Source organism: Ciconia boyciana, chromosome 13 (genome assembly GCF_034638445.1).
Source record: "Ciconia boyciana chromosome 13, ASM3463844v1, whole genome shotgun sequence".
Lineage (NCBI taxonomy): Eukaryota > Metazoa > Chordata > Aves > Ciconiiformes > Ciconiidae > Ciconia > Ciconia boyciana.
In genome coordinates this window covers 14,064,743-14,084,083 of record NC_132946.1, presented here as the reverse complement: position 1 = coordinate 14,084,083, position 19,341 = coordinate 14,064,743, and the positions used below count along the sequence as shown (strand labels likewise).

The 19,341-nt window shown below is 46.0% G+C and overlaps 1 protein-coding gene across 3 annotated transcripts in view; it reads right to left on the bottom strand.

The window, feature by feature from the left end:
• CARHSP1 (calcium regulated heat stable protein 1) overlaps positions 1-19,341 on the bottom strand; it is a 38,317-nt gene that overhangs the window by 6,200 nt on the left and 12,776 nt on the right. For 2 of the 3 annotated variants that reach the window (XM_072878259.1, XM_072878261.1), the window contains 2 exons: positions 10,589-10,781; positions 6,909-7,031 (listed from right to left, as the gene is read on the bottom strand). In XM_072878259.1, coding sequence (XP_072734360.1) covers positions 6,909-7,031; positions 10,589-10,781 — 316 coding nt within the window. Of the gene's footprint in view, positions 1-6,908; positions 7,032-10,588; positions 10,782-11,056; positions 11,193-19,341 lie in introns of those variants that run through there. The other variant, XM_072878260.1, reaches the window with a different exon arrangement.

Genomic DNA, 19,341 nt, shown 5'->3' with positions numbered 1-19,341 from the left:
GGCCACAGTCTTCTTCAATGCCCACTGCCTGGCTTGCAGGTAGAACGTAAGTCTTGGTTTTGACCAATTGCAGTTCATATCATTTAGGTGGAGATTCTGGGAAGGTTTTGCTACAATCACGACCACAGCAAGCTGGCTCTCCTGCATGCACCAGTGCAACATGTGAGTTTTCTGAGCCAACTGGGGGGGTGTGGGGAACCCTTAGGAAAAGGCTATCCACATTCTATTAATTTCCAACCCCCTCTCAATAAGATCTGGTATTCTGCTGCCTCTCTTCCCTGCCCCAGATAATCTACTTATTTCAGACACTCCTACAGATGCAGCAAGGCACCAGAAAGAGAGCACATCAGGAAGTGTGCAGCCCAAAGCAGGTAAGTCATCAAGTGTTTTAAGTATTTTGAAGGAAATCAGAAAGCTCAGATTTGGCTTCCCAGCAGCCCCAGAGCAGTCAGTTGCATCCAGCAAAAACTGTTTTGCTGCTAGTTCACAGAAAAGGCAGAGAGGCCAGAAAGGTTCATTCTCTCAGCTCAGAGTCAGCTCTCAGTTTGTGTATAATTATCAGTTAATTTCCAGCCCATATTGTTACACTCCACCAGAAGAACAGCATCACAGAAGAGCCAGAATAAGAGATGTGGCATTAATGCTTTGCACTAAACATAGTGATCTGGCAGAAAATCAGAGGAAAGAAAGGAGCGTGAAAAGATGATCTCTCCATGGACATGAAAAGCTCAAAGCCAGCACCTCAATGCAGCAGGATAGCAGCAGGGACGCAGCTGGGTTCCTCCCCGCAGGAAGATGTGGCTGATAGTACATCTCCAGCATAGCCAGAAACCGAGATGCAACAGCAGAATGGGACCGTATCCCCACCTGGGAGCCCACTGAGAGACACTTCTGTTCTGTTCAGTACTCCTGAGTTACAGGCATTATAAGCATGATCTCCCGAGATCACAACACAACGCACAAGCAAAGCACAGCAAACTCAGCATCTCCAGGGACCCAACGGTGCTGTGTGTCAACGTCTCAGGGGAAGTACAGCAGCAATTCTCCAAAGCCATCATTAAGCATGGGGTCAGGAATCCAGCCTGAAGGACAGCCTGAAGGCCTCTCTGCAATGCAGCATTTTCCCCTTCAGAGTCAAGCACTAGCAAACTGCAGAAAACCCACAAGCACTGCACATGTTTTTTCTGTTCCATTAAATCAGCTGCTTTTGCAAAATGAAATCTTTAAAAAACCAACAGTGCGGTCATTCATTCGTCCCTGCTCTCTGGTGAACTACCTCCTTGCCTTGCCCTTGCAGCTACACAGGCTTCAGGCCATTCCCAATCAAATGCAAAAGCCTGGAGAGTAAACGAGTATCCATCACATGCCCACTCCCAGATACACTGGGAAAGCAGAAGAGTGGGATTCTTATGCAGTGCTCTAAAGTACATCATCTGTCTGCCGCTACGGGCACCCACACCCCACCCCTCCCCATCCCCCTTGCTCCGTGCCCTCGGGACCCCCTTTGGAAGGCGAGCAGATATGGACCTGCCTGTACAGGCAGCCACCCCCAGCACAAGGCGGGGGACCTCAACAGCCAGCACTGCAGGGACTCCGTCTGCTCCCGGAAACATGCCACATCTACAGGAAGAGTGGCAAGAGAGTGGAACTGAAGCCACCAGAGCCGTTACGTTTAGTTACAACCAGACCGGCTCCTATTTGTGAGAGCTGACTTACTCTCGCTGTGAAACAACAGCAGAGGAGGTAAGATATCAAGGAGGATACAGTTTTCAGCACTGATGCTACAATAATACCGTAAATTTGGTGACAACGGATCATGACACAGGCTGGTGGAAATGAAAGCATTAACAGTACACATCACTATTAAAAACATAGTTAAGGGCTTTCTAAAAATTTCACTCCAGGCAAATGCATTTGCCTTTGCTTCCAGCTTTCCAGAGACATTATCTGGAATTACCATCTCAGCAACCCCTCCATCCCCATGCTTGCCAGCTAGGGTTTTACACTCACTACTAGCAAGCACATTTTGCTTTCTGTTCTGGAGAAGGGCAAAGTATTAAACTGAGAAAAACAAAACCTCACCGCATTCAACGAGCCATAACATTTTCCTAGTACAGTTGTTTATACCAACTTGAGAAGCGTTTCCAATAAACACGAGGAAGCAGACTCGCTGTGCGTGCAACGCAGAAAGCAGCAGGGAGCCTGCGGCTGGTGCCTTTGGCTGGGTGGCAGGGGCGCGACAGCTTTCTCGCGGCACCAGGCCACGCGTCTGCAGGCAGGAACGGCCCCTCAGGTCAGTGTGCGCGAGCTGGCTCTAATCCGTCCATCTCAAGCGCCGACAGTGTCGACGCTGTGGTCCAGGGTTTCGGCCGCAGATGCGTTACCCGCAGACCAACCCAAGAAGGTGCCGTGAGTGCTGCCAGGAAGCTGCCGCCGCCTGCGGTGACTGCCACCGGCGCTGCCACAGCACCTCGACCTGCCGCACGAGGACAGCTCAAAAGGAAACGCTACCACCTACCAGTGTCAGCATTTCCAGAGAACTCCAGGCTGCCCTGGTTAATTATACAGTTTTGCACATTTGTACCTAATCAGTTAAAAAGGAGAACTGGCTCCACACAGGTGTTATCAAAACCCCAACCAAATCTTCTCTGCAGCCTTCAGAGCTGCTCATCAAAACAAAGCCACACAGACAAAAAACACCTTTAAAACCTGCATTTCAAACTGGCATTTCTTATACTGTATATCTACCCACACCTGACAAGTCCAACTTCACAGTAACACAGCTCTGCTGCAAGTTCCACTCATAAAACATGTCCACATGCCCACATTCACCTTAAATTCTCGCACAGATACTGAAATTCAAAATTTTGCAGATGCAAAGTGAAGAAGCTTTTGAATGCCACATATATTTGCCCTTATTTTTAGGCTAATGCTCACTTACAGAAATGGAAACGCCATGCTAAGTGTTGTTATCTTACAAAAATAAATGGAAAGCTATGGGAAACAGACATCCCATTTTACAGAAGACATTTTCACTGAAGTGTAACCTTACAGCTCCCCAAAGCTTAAGGAAGAAAATAATTAATTCCTCAAATTAAATTTTTATGTTTAAAATCATATTAATCTGCAAGATAGGCAGCTGGTCCCAATGCTCAAAACCTTCACTAATCATCACAGCTTAGTGATGAACACAGAGGAACAGTCTATCTTGCCGAATCCAAACTGGCGTGCCATTTTATCCACGATCCTGAAATCCTAGCTTTCAGGCAGAACTGATTCAGGAGAAACAATCCTCTTTCATTTCACAAGTAGATGCCTATACCGTACTGAGACCGTGAACAGACTGACGTGTCTCTTACATTGAGGTTTAACTGAGTAAAATAGGTAGAAAAGAATCGTGTGATACACATAAGCAGTGTCTCAAAACTCACACTATGCAAACCAGAGTCATTGGAGACCACTGAGCCACAGTGATGGTCACAGAATGCTGCTGCAGTAAGCAATTCCCATTAATAAAGAGCAATGTTTCTAAGTCACTGTGAAATAAACTGAAATGAAAGGCATTATTAATGCATCTTTCCAGTGCTGCCTTGCATCAGAATGAAGACAGTGATACCATCACCCCCTAGCACTAAAAGCCATTTCCAACAATTCAAATAATACACTCAGAGTAATTAAAGAATACAATGTGCTGAAACCTTCAGTACTTCAATAATAGCACTTTTTACTAACAGGTTGAGGCAGAAACATCAGCTATTTTTGAATTTAAGTTCTGAGAGAGTACCTACATAGGAAACATTTAAAACAGTGCCCCAGTCCTGGTTCAATAGGAAAAAAAATGCTGTTGGCTTCAAAGGAGCAGAATTGAGCCTAGAAAAGTTGCACAAAGCACATCCTTCAGTCCCACAAAATTCGTATGAACTAACCTTGCTAAAATGTTTCTGAATGAGCAAGGAAAACAGTCTTTGAACACATAAATGATAGGCTTAAAGAGGTGAGGCATCATTTACCTGCTGTGGAGATGGAAGGAGGAGTGAAGGGCCATGTTGAAGGCAAGGGAGATGTCAGTTAAATATCAGAAACAATTAAGAGCCAGGCCTTTTACTTACAGGAAGAGATCGCCCAGGGAGGCAGTGGATCCCCAGCACTCGAGTTGTTAGGCGTGCGTTGGGTAAAGCATCTGCCGGAAAGGCACAGGTGCCTTCCAGCAGCAGGCAGGGTAGAAGAGACCCCTCCAATCTTCCCCTCTACGGTAAACTTAAGAGAGCTGCCATACTGGAGAAAGACTGCAGCGTACTGCAGCATGGCATACGGAGACAGCTCCCCACCCGCGTGAGCATTAGATTGAAATGAAGTAACTAAAAATGAAGAGAAGCAGCCTGGTCCAGCAGGGCGGGCACTCAGGTGAGACCCGGGAAGCCGGAGCTCAGGCTGAAGGCTGCACATGAGGGGCCAGAGCCCATCACCCCCTGCCCACGCAGCAGCTCTCCCCCTCTCATCCTTTATCTGCTCCAGCTTGCCCACGCAGGGGAGGTCTGAGGGCACGGCGGGGTGAGGGTGGGAGCAAGCAGAGCGCTGGACACGCGTCAGCGAAATAAACATGCTGAAAATACATCAAGAAGCATTGGTTGCCCATGAACTTTTACAACCTTGGTGACACGTTCAGTAGCGGTTTCAGGATAGATCAAGTGGGTGGAAGAACGGGGAGGGTGGCACGCCACACTCAGGGCACAATTACTCAAATAGAGCTTATCGATGGCTCACAGTCAAAGCATTTTGAAAGCACACGGGATCGATATGCCAACTAGCACAGCCCACGAGAGGGGACTCCTGGGAGAGGGGGCCTCTCGCACAGCCCACCAAAATCACAGCAGACAAAAAATGTTTTTCATAAAGCATTTCAGTATGAGAGACATATGGGAGTCTTAAATAGCCAAACAGAAAATCATCACTCGAGTTTCTACGAATTATAGCTGATTGGAGGGGGACTGACGGTAGGAGCAGTTCGTGTACCCAGAGTCAAGTACTGGGGCTTGGGCCCAGAGAGAAAGATGTGTTGGGCCATAGGATAGGAATTGGGGAACACCTGAAAGATTAGTTCACATTTTGTACAGACAAACAAAGGGCAGCCCCAATCAAAAAGTTCCCTCTATGGTTTTAAAAGGGTTAATTTCACATAACTGAAGAAAATTTTACCAAACTAATTGGAAGAGAAAATGTAGAGGAAAAAAACAGGGCTGAAAATAGACAGTTCTTTAAAAAGAATTCATTAGAGGGCTGAGAATTCATGTTTCTGTGAGAGGGCTGTTTTAACTAAACCCTCGCTGATCAGTAACTGTATAGGTCAGACTAGATGTTCACAATAAAATTTTTAAATTATGGTATAAGAAATGTTATTTTTAAGTTATTCACGAAATAAGGAGAAATCGTGCGTTCATATTAGATGAAAGAAAAAGAAGATATTAAATAACATTCCCTTGGGTTGAACACATAAGTCAGACCACTCAGCCCCTTTGCACCCACGAGTCCTAAAAAGCTTTGCCTTGTCAACGCCCATCATGCAGTAACATTTCAGAAAACTGGAAGAAGGCCAATGTGCTCCTCCTCCAAGGACACGTGCTACACACAGAAGCAGGAAAGAGAGCTGGGGCAATGTGAATACCTTTGGTAAGGCTTTTGTTGACTTATCACTGAATAACCACTCCAAACAACAAATAAGGATTATGCAGCTTCAACACTGTAAACAATATGTAGACTAAAAACTGGTGATAGATCTCAAAGAGAATTAGAGCATAAACATTGAGCGATCTTAATACACGCCCTCAGAGACCAGCGTCAGGCCCCATGTTGGTCAACATCTCCATTTAGAAACAAATACAAAATTGCCTATGAAACCCTGCAGATTAGCCAAGCAATAAATAACAAAGCACAGGCACAGAGCATGATCTGGATCCCTTGGCAGGCAGGACCTATTCAAGTAAGATGTGCTGCAGTGCAACCAAATATGAAGTCAAACATCTAGGAACAAGGAATGGTAACATAGTCCGGCATCCCCGACAGCAGTATCTGGGACTGCACCAAACTCTGACGCTGCAAAGGATGCCGAGGTCAGAGCAAATAAGCAACTCAACAAAAGACCAGGGATGAGAGGGCTAATGCGATTACGGGATGTACAGAAAGAGAAACAGCAGGAGTCTGGAGGAGATTTTATCTCCATATACTGAAAGTATGTGTACAGTGCATTGTTTTAAAATGATATTTAAATTCTACGGCACACTTTGAAAAGAGACTGGAAAGACTTTTAGACTGGACAAAAAAATTCTCAGTGAGGGACTTGAAAAGCTTACTCTGTTTAGTTTATCAAAAAGTAGATTCAGAGGTGATGGTTCTCAGTGTGTTCAAGGCAAAAAAGTGGAGGTACTAATGAACCCTTTAACAGAGAAAGCTTTAGCTATAAACCGCTTGAAACTGAAGCTAGATGAATTCAAGGAAGTAATAAAGTATGACTTTTCTTAACAGTAAAGGTAATTAACCTTTAGTTTAATAATGGTACAAGCAGTGCAAAGTAAAAGTAGTGAATTTTCAGTGTTATAAATCTTTAAATTAAAACTGGATACCGCATCCATGATTTGCTTCAGGTAAATGCAAGTTTCTGGGTCTGGGTGAAACTGCACAGCTTATTCTAAGACATTTGACAGGATCGTCTTCTCATTTTTAACTCAACAGATTTATAATAATACAGGAAAAGAACAGCATAATCTATCGCTGCCAGTAACATCTGCATAACTCCTCTTTGCTGAGGTAAGGGTGACAGATTATAAACCATTCTTGTATCTGAAACGTCAAAAGCATTCAGTAATTAGGGCAAACCAAGGCTCCAGCCTTCCTTGGCCACCCAGACAACTTACTCAGAGATGTGTACGAAAATGTCGGGCCCTCCATCTGCAGGGGTAATGAAGCCATGGCCTTTGGAGCGACAGAAGCATTTACAGACGCCTTGGTAGATGGGACCCTCTGATGCCCTCACAGTTCTGCAAAAGAAAGCACCAAAAGAGCGGTTCATTGCTGAGCATGGATGCGACAGCTCCCAGGTGTGTCAGCCAGAGCACACTACGCAAATGGGCACAATGGTCCAAATACTCGCTCCCTGTGAGTATGCTCCTCTGTAGCAACTGCTTAATACTCAGTTTCATACACGGCACGTTTTGCCTGTAGCCTTTTTAAGGGAGATAAAGATGATGAAGATGTTTGCTAGCATTATAATGCATCAGTTGCCATCCTGAATCCATCTGCTGTATCACCCTGCCAGTTTTTCTTTTAGACACTATACTAAAGGTAAGCATGTTATACCTTTCATGAGTTTGGGAGTACCAATGTGCACCTAGGTGTTGTATGCGCTTTCACAAATTCAACAGTAAGTGTGTGCACGTAGTTTCAAGAGAATGCAGTGCATGAAGACATGTATAAATGTGTACACATGTATGTATATACATATACACACACCCCTTCTGCATGCATGTCTATCCTTATCCTGCCAGACTAGGATCCAGTGAAGTCAATATTTCACTTCCAAATGACTCCAGCAGGCTACGAAGCCTAACTGGTATGCATAACACCAAGACTCAAGCCTGATCTCCTCCTCCACTATCATGGGACCTGTATTTTAAAACGAGACAGATTTGAAGACAAACCTTTAGGATGATTTACTGCCATCAAGAAAAACAACGTGCATGAACTATAGCCCATCCTGAAAACTGCATGATTAAGTCATTTTCCCCATCTAAAATGCTGAGTTGAATCTCCAGGGATCCAAACTCACTCAAATACTTTAATTAATGAAGCCAACTGATTTAGACATCTTAACAGGGTTTACACAGAGGCCATTACTAGATCAGGACCTTCTCAAGCCATGAGTATCCAGTACGTTGCTTTCGTGTTAAAAGAGGATTTTGGTGCAATTCTTCAAACTCAGTAAGTGACTGCGTTGCCATTTGGTTGTGTTGCATTTTTGACATCACTTTCCCTAATGTTTAAAGTTTACTGAAGTCTAAATAAAATTACTAAAAAATGTGGTAACAGCTCTGCTCCTAGTCAAACTAACACCAAAGAAATACAGTTGAAAGTGTTAAAGAAAGAAGAAATCTTCATTAAATCACTTCATTTCCAGCTCTATAAAGCTGTCGACACACCTGACCCCACAAGTGCTTGTTACACAGAAAAGTACTCACTGCCCTAAATAAGCCATTAAAGTTCAGCTGCATCTTTCAAGGAGATAAAGCACTGTGGAGGATAAGGCCCCACACTTGCAATGAACCAAAATTAAATAACCCCACTGAATAAGCCACTGCCTGTCACATTCATCTTTTCCATACAACTGTGGGGCCAGAGCTCACCTAGAGCTCCTCTTGTTTAAAGAGGACACTAAAAAAAATAATAAAAATTTAGAGCTATTTTGATTTTCAGAGCAAACAAATACTGCAAGATTTCTACACTAATTAATGATTAAAGAACTGTGGAAGCCAAATAACAAATCCTTCAGTTTTGTAAGAAACAGACTAGGATTAACAGCTGAGAAGAATTACAAAGAGTTCATTATTAACACAGCACTGAGGCAAGCTAGCTTGGCATCGCTTTTCAAGGGCCATCCCAATTATCAAGTCAATTATGTCCCTTTTAGCAATCTACTTCCATTACAAAGTTTAGGGCATTTGAAGGCTTTTGGAACTGACAACATATAAATTTTTCTTCTGCTGCTGCCGTTCTTTTTCGCCTCATTTTGAATACAGAAGTAATAATATGAAGCATCACTGAGATTGATGCTATTTAAATCCGCATGGATAACTCTGGAAGAAAAGAGCTGGGTAGCACTGCAAGAAGCAAAAAGGAAAAAGCATGCCAACTAGATTAAGCAGCACAAAAAAGGCTAGCTGCAGGTTTGAGATCTTCCACATTGTTTCACTTGGCATTGCCAGACCTCCCTTACACAGAAGTAATTGCAAGACTGTGGCAGAAGTGCAATGGATTGACCACAGCTTCACGTTACACCCTCAGACCCTGATTCAAAGGCCACTGAGATTAACAAAGAAGCCCCACTGCCTTCTGCAGGTCAGCACCTCACTGGGAGGCCCATCACAGGCACTGGGAATTTTTTGCAGCGGCCAAACCTTGCAACACCATCCTCTGCTGCTGCGCTGTGGAGGAGTCCCCTTTGGGCACGGGGCTCCCGGGAGCCTGCATGGCACCACGGGGCCACAGGAAAGCTCAGGGAAAGCCAGCTCTGCTGCAGGATCGCTACCTCAAATAATTACAAATAGCAACAAACCTCATTCATTTTTTATGGAAAATCTCATATAATCTTACAGAATCAAAGAGATCAGGGTCATACTGTGAAAACCAACATATTCTTTTACAGGTCTATTTGAGCCATCTTAAGATGGAGTGTCCTGGTTTCGGCTGGGATAGAGTTAATTTTCTTCCTAGTAGCTGGTATAGTGCTGTGTTTTGGATTTAGGAAGAGAATGATGTTGATAACTCGCTGATGTTTTGGCTGTTGCTAAGTGGTGTTTACACCGGTCAAGGACTTTTCAGCTTCCCCTGCTCTGCCAGGCGCACAAGAAGCTGGGAGGGGGCACAGCCAGGCCAGCTGACCCCAGCTGCCCAAAGGGCTGTTCCACACCATATGGCCTCATGCTCAGTATAGACACTGGGGGGAGTTGGCCGGGGGGCAGCGATCGCTGCTCGGGGACGGGCTGGGCATCCGTCGGCGGGTGGTGAGCGGTTGTTATCACTGTTTTTTTTCCCTTGGGTTTTGTTCCTCTCTCACTCTCTCGTTGTTTTCCTTCTCATTACAATGTATTATTATTATTATTATTATTTTGTTCCAATATTAAACTGTTCTTATCTCAACCCACGATTTTCTTACTTTTGCTCTTCCGATTCTCTCCCCCACCCACGGGGGGAGGGTGAGCGACCGGCTGGGTGGTACTTAATTGCCAACTGGGGCTAAACCACAACATGGAGATAAGAAAGCTGAATAGGAAAAGGAAACAAGCTGTCTGAAAAGTGACAGGGTCATGGACTATCCCTAAAATGTAACCTGGCTGATGGTAGCACAGGTGTCAGGAGTGAAAGAACTAAAACCTCCAGTGAGGTCTAGTCCGGTGCTTCAGGGGCGGTGAGAAGAGAGGTTGTGCCAAAGCAGGAGGTGGAGCTGATGAAGAAACAGCAACAGGAACTGGTCCTGAGAGCCACAACCCAGCGTCTGAAGTGAAGCAAAGCTTCAGACTAGAAACGCTGTTTTGAAAAATCTCAGTGTGTTTTCCCCTCCCTGTAAAACTCTGGTCTTAAAGAGTGGAAAAGACTTCAAACATCCTTGACACAAACAGAGCATTGAAAACCTACAGGCAATTTGGACTGAAAGTCTAGTGGCATCAGAATTTATTGGAGAAGAGATAACAGTAAAATACCAAAGCATCTTCCAGATACAACCGTCCCCCCCGACTCCCTTCACCTCAACAGAGGGCCAGTTGTTCCACCCAAAGGCAATCACTTGGTTGTGTCTACGCAATGCAGGTTTCCCAGTACTCACGCTGAAAATGTCCTGGTCCGTCGGGTGGGCAGCGGACTGGGGATGAGGTACCCTCTCATGGGTGATGGGGAGCGATCTCTCGCCCTGCGGTTTTCGGGCAGATGGAGAGAACTTGGTGAGGGTGGAGAGGCGGGGGACTGCTGTGAGGCGGATGAAGTGGGCTCAGAAGACATTCCTGATGCCTGAGAAAAACCTAGAGAAAGGAAGAGATCTGACTTAGCCCAAAATGGGAATTGTCATAAAAGTCACAAATTCTTCAGCGGATGATTTTTTAAGAATGACTCACTTCCTGCAGACGTACACACGGACACAGTTGCACCAAAAGCTCCTGCTCTGTGTCAGCGAGTTCATTTTTTTAAGTTTATTTATTTTTAGATCTTACAGCTTTTGTAAGCCGTACTAGGAAGCTCCACTGAAAACAGATTACTCCACAACTAACATGTATTTGGTTACTCCTGCCTCACTCACAGGCAATGGCTCCTGAAGCAGAGCTCAGCCCCGACACTAGGTATTGGTGTATTGGCGTGCCCCACGCAGCTCTCAGACAGATGGGGTTTGACCACTGACAGCACAGAGGAAGCTCCTGCATCTGCACACAAACACACGTTACAAGAAAGAAACGCTAGAAGAAGAAATGCTGAAATAAAGGCTGCCCCTCCCCTGCTGGAGGTTAGTTTCGCTGTGCAGTTACTCATGCTAACTTCCTTGCTGCTGCTCAGCTATTAGCACAGCTCTGTCATAGCTCATAACACCTTCAGCTTGACTGCAAGAAGAAAATCATACAAGTGCTCCTTAATTCACTCCAGACAGAGTCAGACAGTTAATTTTCTCTGCCAAGGACAGGAACACAGACAAAGCCGGGAGGCAGTGGCTGCCCACGAGGAGGTGACCCCTCCAGCCTGCAGAGATCTGGCAGACCCAGCAGTCCCCTTTTGTAGGTCTGAGTCTGCCACAACCTTCCAGCAACTAGGAAGCCAATAGTCCACATTTGCATTCAGACCCCCAGCAGCCCATGTCAGATTTGCTCTTATTCCTGTTCTACAGCAGAGCAGGAGAAGGTCCCTTTCTCAGCACACCAACAGCAACGCACGTTTCATCACCCAACAACCAAAACTCACAGAATCCACGGAAAGAGAAGGACTGATAAGAAACAGCAGCACTTCTACGTACACAAAGGCAGGGCTTACAGGTACAGCAGTGACAGAAAGCAGAGAAATCAATCAGCACTGCTCTGATATTACTGTGCAAGTCCCCGTCCGCACTGGAAGGGGAATAAGCTGTACGAAAATAACCAATAACCCAACACACTCTCACTTAAGAAAATCTAAAAATATCTGGATATCTGGATGAGTTAGCAAAAAGTGTGGTGTTATGGGTCAAGAAAATATCATGAAGGCAAGAAAAGCTGCCTTTAAGACCAACAGTTTCATTGAACTGAAATCTCTCATATCCATTACGCACCCTCCTTTTGACACCCACACTCCCTAGCCCATGAATTATGGAGTGGATCCTTCACGTGACATTTGAGAGATGCAGCCTTCTTGTCAATGACAAATTCCCATTATTTCTTCCCAAAAACTAAGGACTAAAATTAAAAAGGCCTCTTAAGAATGAAGTCACCAGGGAACAAAGGCTTTTGTGTTTAATTCCTCAGGGTGCTGCGAAGGGTAGAAGTGTATAGTCATGTTCCCTCGTGTACCAGCTTGAGCTTTCCACACTGTTCTCAAGAGCAATGACTCAGCTGAAAACAAAACCACAGCTTTACGGATGGCGTTTGCCACCCACGAGCTAATGCCCTGCCCAGCGTCATGGCGCAGCGTTCGGCTGAGACCAAGATGATAACACCAAAGGGACAGGATTTTCCAAACTTCCTCTTTCGCCAAAGAGACCTGCTGTGCTGGCTGGGACTGAGGAAGTCACCTCAGATTTCAAAAGACCTCTCCTTCGGGTGCGCTGCTTTCCAGGACTGCATGTCTGACATTGCAGGACTATAACTCTAATAAGTCACAGGAAAAATAAGAGTGAACAGTTAAAACCTCATTCTGATAACTCAGCACACATGGTCTGGCCTTCACACACGTGAAAACACAGCTTTCAGAATCGCACACTTTCTCTCCTAACCTAAATATAAACCAGCTTGTCAGGTGACAAGCAAAATGCAGAGCTATTAATCCATATGCAGCAATACAGTAGAGCCAACCACAAAGTACTGCCTGTCCCCTGCCTCAAACAAGGGTAGAGAGGCAGGAGAATTTTCCCTCCTTTCTCTAAAAGACAGATGAACCACAAAAATATTTACAAACAAAGAAGGCTAAATGGAGTTAGAAGTGTGCTGACGTACATTATTGTTCCCATTTATGTTATTTTTGTGCCCTCTGCTCTGTAAACATAAAACAGTGATGTAGAACATTCAGTGCCACTTCACTGTACAAATACCCTTTTTGTTCTCTGCCCACGGCCAAAGTAGATGAATGGCCTCAACTCTCATAATTTCTATTACACAAGTCCTAAATCGTGATCAGAGCTCAGTGAGAGCCGATACACAAATGCATGCAGCTGGAGGTAGCCAGGAACAGCTACGCGCAACTTCACACCCGCTGCAGCGAGCGAGTACAGCTCAAAAGAGGAGGGGATGCAAACGAGCAGCAATAGGAAGCCCGTGGCTACGCTACAGCTCAGCAACTTTCTATAGTGGCATGCATGTTGTATCACTGCATGTGCAAGTGCACCAGCACATCCGTTTGCCTCGTGGGCTTCTCCAACAATCGTAAAAATCGGGTGCAATGAAAAGGACTGGACACTGAATTACCAAGTTTTACTGTGTGCGCTGTATACAGTGGGATGACAGCAGCTCCTGCCTCCTGCAAACCTCCACTCAGCTTGCTCAGTGCAGAAGATCACTTCATCTGAACCTTCTCTAAGACAAAGTTTGTTTCTGCTTGTTCTGGCGTGGCCACTGTCTTGACATTCGTACAGGGGCTTACCTCACTTCCATCGGCGGCACTCTTGAAGGAGCAGAAAGGCTATCCCCGCTTGCCCGCGCAGCTGGAGGCACTGCGAGGCTGGGCAGTGTTTATGCAGGAAGCCTACAGCAAACACTCAAACCGAAACCCCACGCCCCCAGCCCTCCCAGCCTTCCTCTTTGCACAAGTTTTGCCTTCCAAATGCAGTTACTGGTAGCCTTCAAAGATGCTTCCCAGATGTTATCCTGGGTTCTGAACTGACCCTCTGCAAATCAAGAATCACCCTTGGGACGCAGACAGCTGCCTACCAGCCCTTCCGCAGCAGCCACAAATACCTTCCCCTCTTTGTGACTAGCTGAACAAACCTACTTTCTTACATCTCTCACCAGCCCACCACCTCCCACCCTGCTTCCATTAGTTTTCCTCTGTCCCTCCAGCCCAGCCACCACTCTCCACTTTCCCGTGGCGAGGAGGACATCACACGAACCCCGGACAGCGCTGACGGAGCACCCGGCCCGAGCTCCCCACGAGCATCCTGCTTGCTGTGCCTTGTGGAGGCAGCCAGGACTTCATAGCTACAGAAAGCCCAGCAGCGTGACATTCCAGCTGCGACAGAGATGAGGGACAATACAGACAGTATCTCTTCTGCTTGAGCCGGCAAAATATTTGCCTTCAGGTATTTACAGAATGAATGTAACGGGGTGCAAGGTGGTGATATTTTCAGGCTCTTTAGGAAACTCCAACCACGTGGCACCTTACCCTTAAATCTGCTCATGCTTCAACATGCATCATTTATCTTTCACCAACATGACTTTTTAATATTTTGTTTTAGACTGTAAGGATGCACCAAACTAAAATATAAATAAAATAAAGCACAGAAGCATCATGGAAACAATAGGTGAATTTAACATTTCAAAGCAAAAAAAAAATTTTTTTACCATACTTTTTTCAGAACAATTGGCCAATGTGTACACAAAGAGATCCCAAAATGTCATCTGTAACAGGTGACCTACAAAGCACAGAGTGCAATACATGCTGGAGAAATTTCTGAAATTCTCCATAAAATACTACCAAAAAAATCTGTTGAAGTAATTAAGGTTGGGGGTGTGTAAGTGCCACCATCATTTCTCTATACATCTATAATTTTTTTTCTATTCTTCTTCAAGTCTATCCCATACCTCTAAAAATACCCCAAAAATAGCCGTTCTGGGGAAGTTACCCATTCTGACCAGCACAACACTACCACGGAAATCTGGTCTCACTTTTAATTAAAGGAAATGCGTGGAAAAAAGTCAAAACGGACAGGGCAGGGTGACAGACTCAAGGAGATCTCTCCATCTATGAACGGCTTCTTTTTCGCGTGACAGACATTGCACCACCTCCAGCGGGCACAGAGCTCATCCCCAGGAAGCATTGCTCTGCGTGCTTCAGTGCTCCAGCACACAGAAAAAGCTCTTTCTAGCCCCCTTAGCCTGGAAACGACACTGTCTGGAGGAGCTGCTTTCAGAAGGTACCACAACGGTCTACGAACAGGACAGCACTGGCTACAGATGCCTGGAAAACCATGCCTTTCCTCAAAGAGAGCGCAAGGTTTCTGTACCCCAAGAGCAGCCACTTTCAGCTGGGTTTTGCTCAAGTTAGCTCTTTCATTTCAATCTCTAAGAGCAATGTGGACATCAAAAAATTTGTTTTCTGGGCTCTCCTTGGATTTAGAAACAACGTCAAGAACTCTTTTTAAGTGACTCACTTTTAAATGTCCTGGTTTCCAAATTTATTCTACACAGCTGCATTTCTCTCCTTCTCTAAGGAAGCCATACAGATAAACCCCTGAGCTTTGCCTGCTCTTCTGCTGACAGCCACAAGCTTTTCTCAGCAAGAGAAAAAACACGGCTCGATGGCACACGGTGAGCACTGCAGAGACTGATTCTGCTCCAAAGTGCCCTTTCCCAACAGTATGTCCCTTGCTCTCATCTCCTGAAAGAGCGAAGGCAGCAGGACGCTCTGCTCCCCGCATTACCTTGCCCTGATGGAGAGGAACTGGGGGTGCTTGGCTCCCAAGGGTGCCCCAGTTCTTCTACAGCAGCTCCCTGGCACCTCTCCAAGGCACCCGAGCACCCGCTCATGCTGAGCACCAGGCCGTAGTACTGCTCCCACCTGCAGTTCCTTTCCAAAGCACTTTCTGGCACTCAGACCCCAGTGTACACAAGGATCCCAGAGCCGCAGAGCATCACAGCGCTCCTCCTGCGTCAGAGTTACGCACTTACAAAAGACACACAATTACAAAACAGCTGGTTCAAAAAGCTTCCCCTTCCAGCTTAGTTTGCATGACTAACTTTCCACAATTAATACTGGTATTTCAATTAACATTGAAACTCAGAGGAGTTGCGACATGCATGTGACGTGTCAACACAAAGGGTTACCGTATAAACTTCACGCTCTTAGAGGCTGCAGAGGACTGCCCACACACTGTAGTGATTTGGCAGTTAATGGAGACCAGGACATTGCCCAGCCCTCACCGAGTCCAGTAAAAGCCTAATTATAAGGTAACCAAAATACAACACGGAAAATTCCTATTGCTTGTCTGTGCATACAACTTAATTTGGATTAAAACAGGCTTGAGTTTAAGCAGCAACAGCTATTTCCAAGCAGTCTCGGCAGCGAACACGTTTTCCCCAAACACTGTGGCTGCCCTCTGCTCTTCTAGCGAGCAGTTTGCTGCGTCTGAAAGCAATGCTGCCCAAGCAGCACAGACCAGCCCTGCACAGCAGGGACCACGGAAAGGGGTGCGGGGGGAACTAACTCAGCAGCAGCCTATAAAGTGTATTGATAAAGATGAGGACTTCTTACAGTCCAGTATTTTCCACTGTTCATGTAAGCTGCCAGACGCACTTAAAAAAAATGCATTTAGGTTAAGGAACAGAGTGGATACTTAGATTAGGTACATGCTTCAACTGGTTTATGGTTATACTGAAGGATATATGGTGATACCCTGTGGCTCATTCTATCAAAAATACAGAGGAATCAAGATCCTCTCTCACTGGAAATCCAGCATTTGCTGTGATTGATGCTGCACAAACTTCTTGCTCCCGATTGCCCAGAACAGAGTTAGACAGGGTCCTTTGCTTGTAAGCAAGCACAGAAGGCTGTAACCAGCTGCAGTGTGTCAGCTGCCACAGGTGACAGCACTCGCTAGGATCTGCCTAAAGGGAGAGCGTGCACAATAACATGGAGAGGACCGTATTTCATCCCACATCTTGTCAACAAGTATTTCAGTGGGAGCAGAACACAACGGCACCCAGCAGTAAGGTAACTTCCCCAGACAATGCTGGGCAGCAGTTGCTGAGCCGGGAACGGCACGGAGCTGTCCTGAGACCAGCACACCTCCCCTCAAGCTCTCTTACAGCACAAGTCCAAGACTTCAGCCTGCTTACAAAATCTCACTTATCTAACTCTTTTTGTTTAAAGAACAGATTAAAAGAGATGGAAAACTCTCCCCAACTGATGGCAAGCCTGGACAAGCAATAACAGGTCCCAGGCAAGCATCCTCCTCTGGGGGCTCTTCCTGAGCAAGGATGAAGATGATGGTGATAATTAGTGCATGCTAATCAGGTGCAAGCATTGCCCAGTGACTTAAGTTCCTCTGCACATATATTATTGGCTAATGTCATCAAGTATTTAAATGACCATCACCTGCAATGCTGTTCACTTTGCTTTGGTTCTCCCTAGTACAAATCAAAAAGTCCACAACAAGGCAGGGACAGCAGGAAGAGGGGGGATTCTCATGAGCACCCATCATGCCCACGCTATCATGGCTGCAGGCACAAGGCCATGAGAACAGTATGAGAAGGGCATGGAAACAGCAAGGGAAAAGTGCTGTCGCAGCAGCTCTGGGAAACCCTGCCTTATCAGCGGGGGGGAAAGACTGCAGCGCTGCTAAGAGTGGGCCCATAGCATTGCCAAGGCTAAGGCTGGAACAGACTGAGCTGTGCTCTGCACCGGAGCTGCTGTCTGCATGGCTTAGCCTGTCCTTTGCAGTGAAACCCCGTCCCGTGCAGTGAGCGTGGGCACCTCCAGCACCAAGCCGCATCGTACAGTAGAGAGGTAACCTTACCTGAAATGTAAGCCCATGGTAAGTCTAAAGATTGTGTGTACAGCTTCATCTCCTCGCTCATGCCAATCTGCAGGTTACCGAGCACCACGCTTGAAGTAAGCCTGGGAGACAGGCCTGCACATCAGCCCTTGCGCTGCCTGCACGCGAGAAGGTCACAGCAGCCTCCCACCAACGAAATAGGTGGGACAGGGTGGGAGCCACCACGGTGGGGACGAGCTGTTACACCCATCCACGTGCTGCTGGGGCAGCTAACGGCCCAGACCTGAGCCAGTCCAAGGCACGGCTGCAGGCAGATCGTGAATCATCACTCCTGGACTAGCAAGATCATGATGCTGAGCCAGCACAAGCCTGGGGTGTGATGCCCATTGTCTGGCCTTGCTTTCAGTCTGCCCACTGCTTTCTGCATGAACTGCCAGTCTACAAACCCGGCTGTTTCTGTGGCAGCACAGCGACACTGTGTCACAGCACTGCTCAGCTGCTTGCAAAATCATTGCCAGCAACACCCGCACTGCCAGAACCAGGAGCAGATGCATATACACCAACTCCCAAAGCCCTGCTTCAAGCGCTCTTTCCCTGGAGCCAAGTACACAACACGTCACGTCCAGCAGCAAGTGTTGGTTTCCCCAGATATGAGGTAGTCTTCACACGTCCCATATGGGCTGTAATAAAGGGACAGGGAAGCGTGAAGGACTTTTGCAGTGAAATGGGGAAACATCAGGATGACGTCAGTCTGATGCTGGTAGCCAGGTGCGGCTGCCTAGGCCAGAGTTAAGTATAAGGTGAGTACACAGTGGTGCTTACCCTCAACATCTGTCCAGCATCCTGATGTACAGTTAAAATAAATGCCAACTAAAGGTTGCGTAGTGGTATTCAATAACCTCTTATGAGCTTTTTCAGGCCCTTCCTGAGCTCATATAATGTTTTAGCACCCACAGTATGCTGTGGCAAGGAGTCCCACAGCTTAACTGTCACGTGAAAAAAAAAATCTCGTTTTAGTGGACAGTGAGGAGTAGCCCTTTTTACAGAGAAATTAAGGGCGGGCAGCAAGATCAAAAGACAGACCATAGCAAGTAAGGTAAGAAAAGGAAAGGGAAGGGCATAATATGCAAAGGACTGAATGGGAAAGAAGCATTAGCTCAGAGGAGCACACAGGGAAGGGTGCAGGCTTATTCATAAATTAAACCTTACATGTTCCACCAGAAGTGACATAAATGGGATACAGAGCAAGAGAAGCTACAAGCTTCTTTCTGGTGTTTACCCACCCCCCCTTTTAAATTTCGAAGTACAAAAGAAAAACCTTATGCCTTTTTAAAAATACTTCTTAGTACTTCTAAATCACTCCCCTGATTGGTCACTTGAATGGCTGCCATTACTCTTTCTTAGACAATAAACCCTACTAGTATCAAATATTTCTAAAGATTTAGCTTGTCAACAAGTTAGCTGGTTTTGGCCAGAAACCAGATATTATCTATTCAATATTTTATGGTCTCCAGCACAGAACCATTGTACTGATCCCTCCAGACTCCTGCTCCCCTCATCACACCTCCGTTAGCCAAGTCTGGGAACTCTGTTCTTGGATAGCAAAGGCAACTTTTAATACATCTCATCCTATTCTTGCTAAACAGACTTAATCACAGTAAGCTTATGTATTTCCCAGATGAAATACAATTTATGGCTGA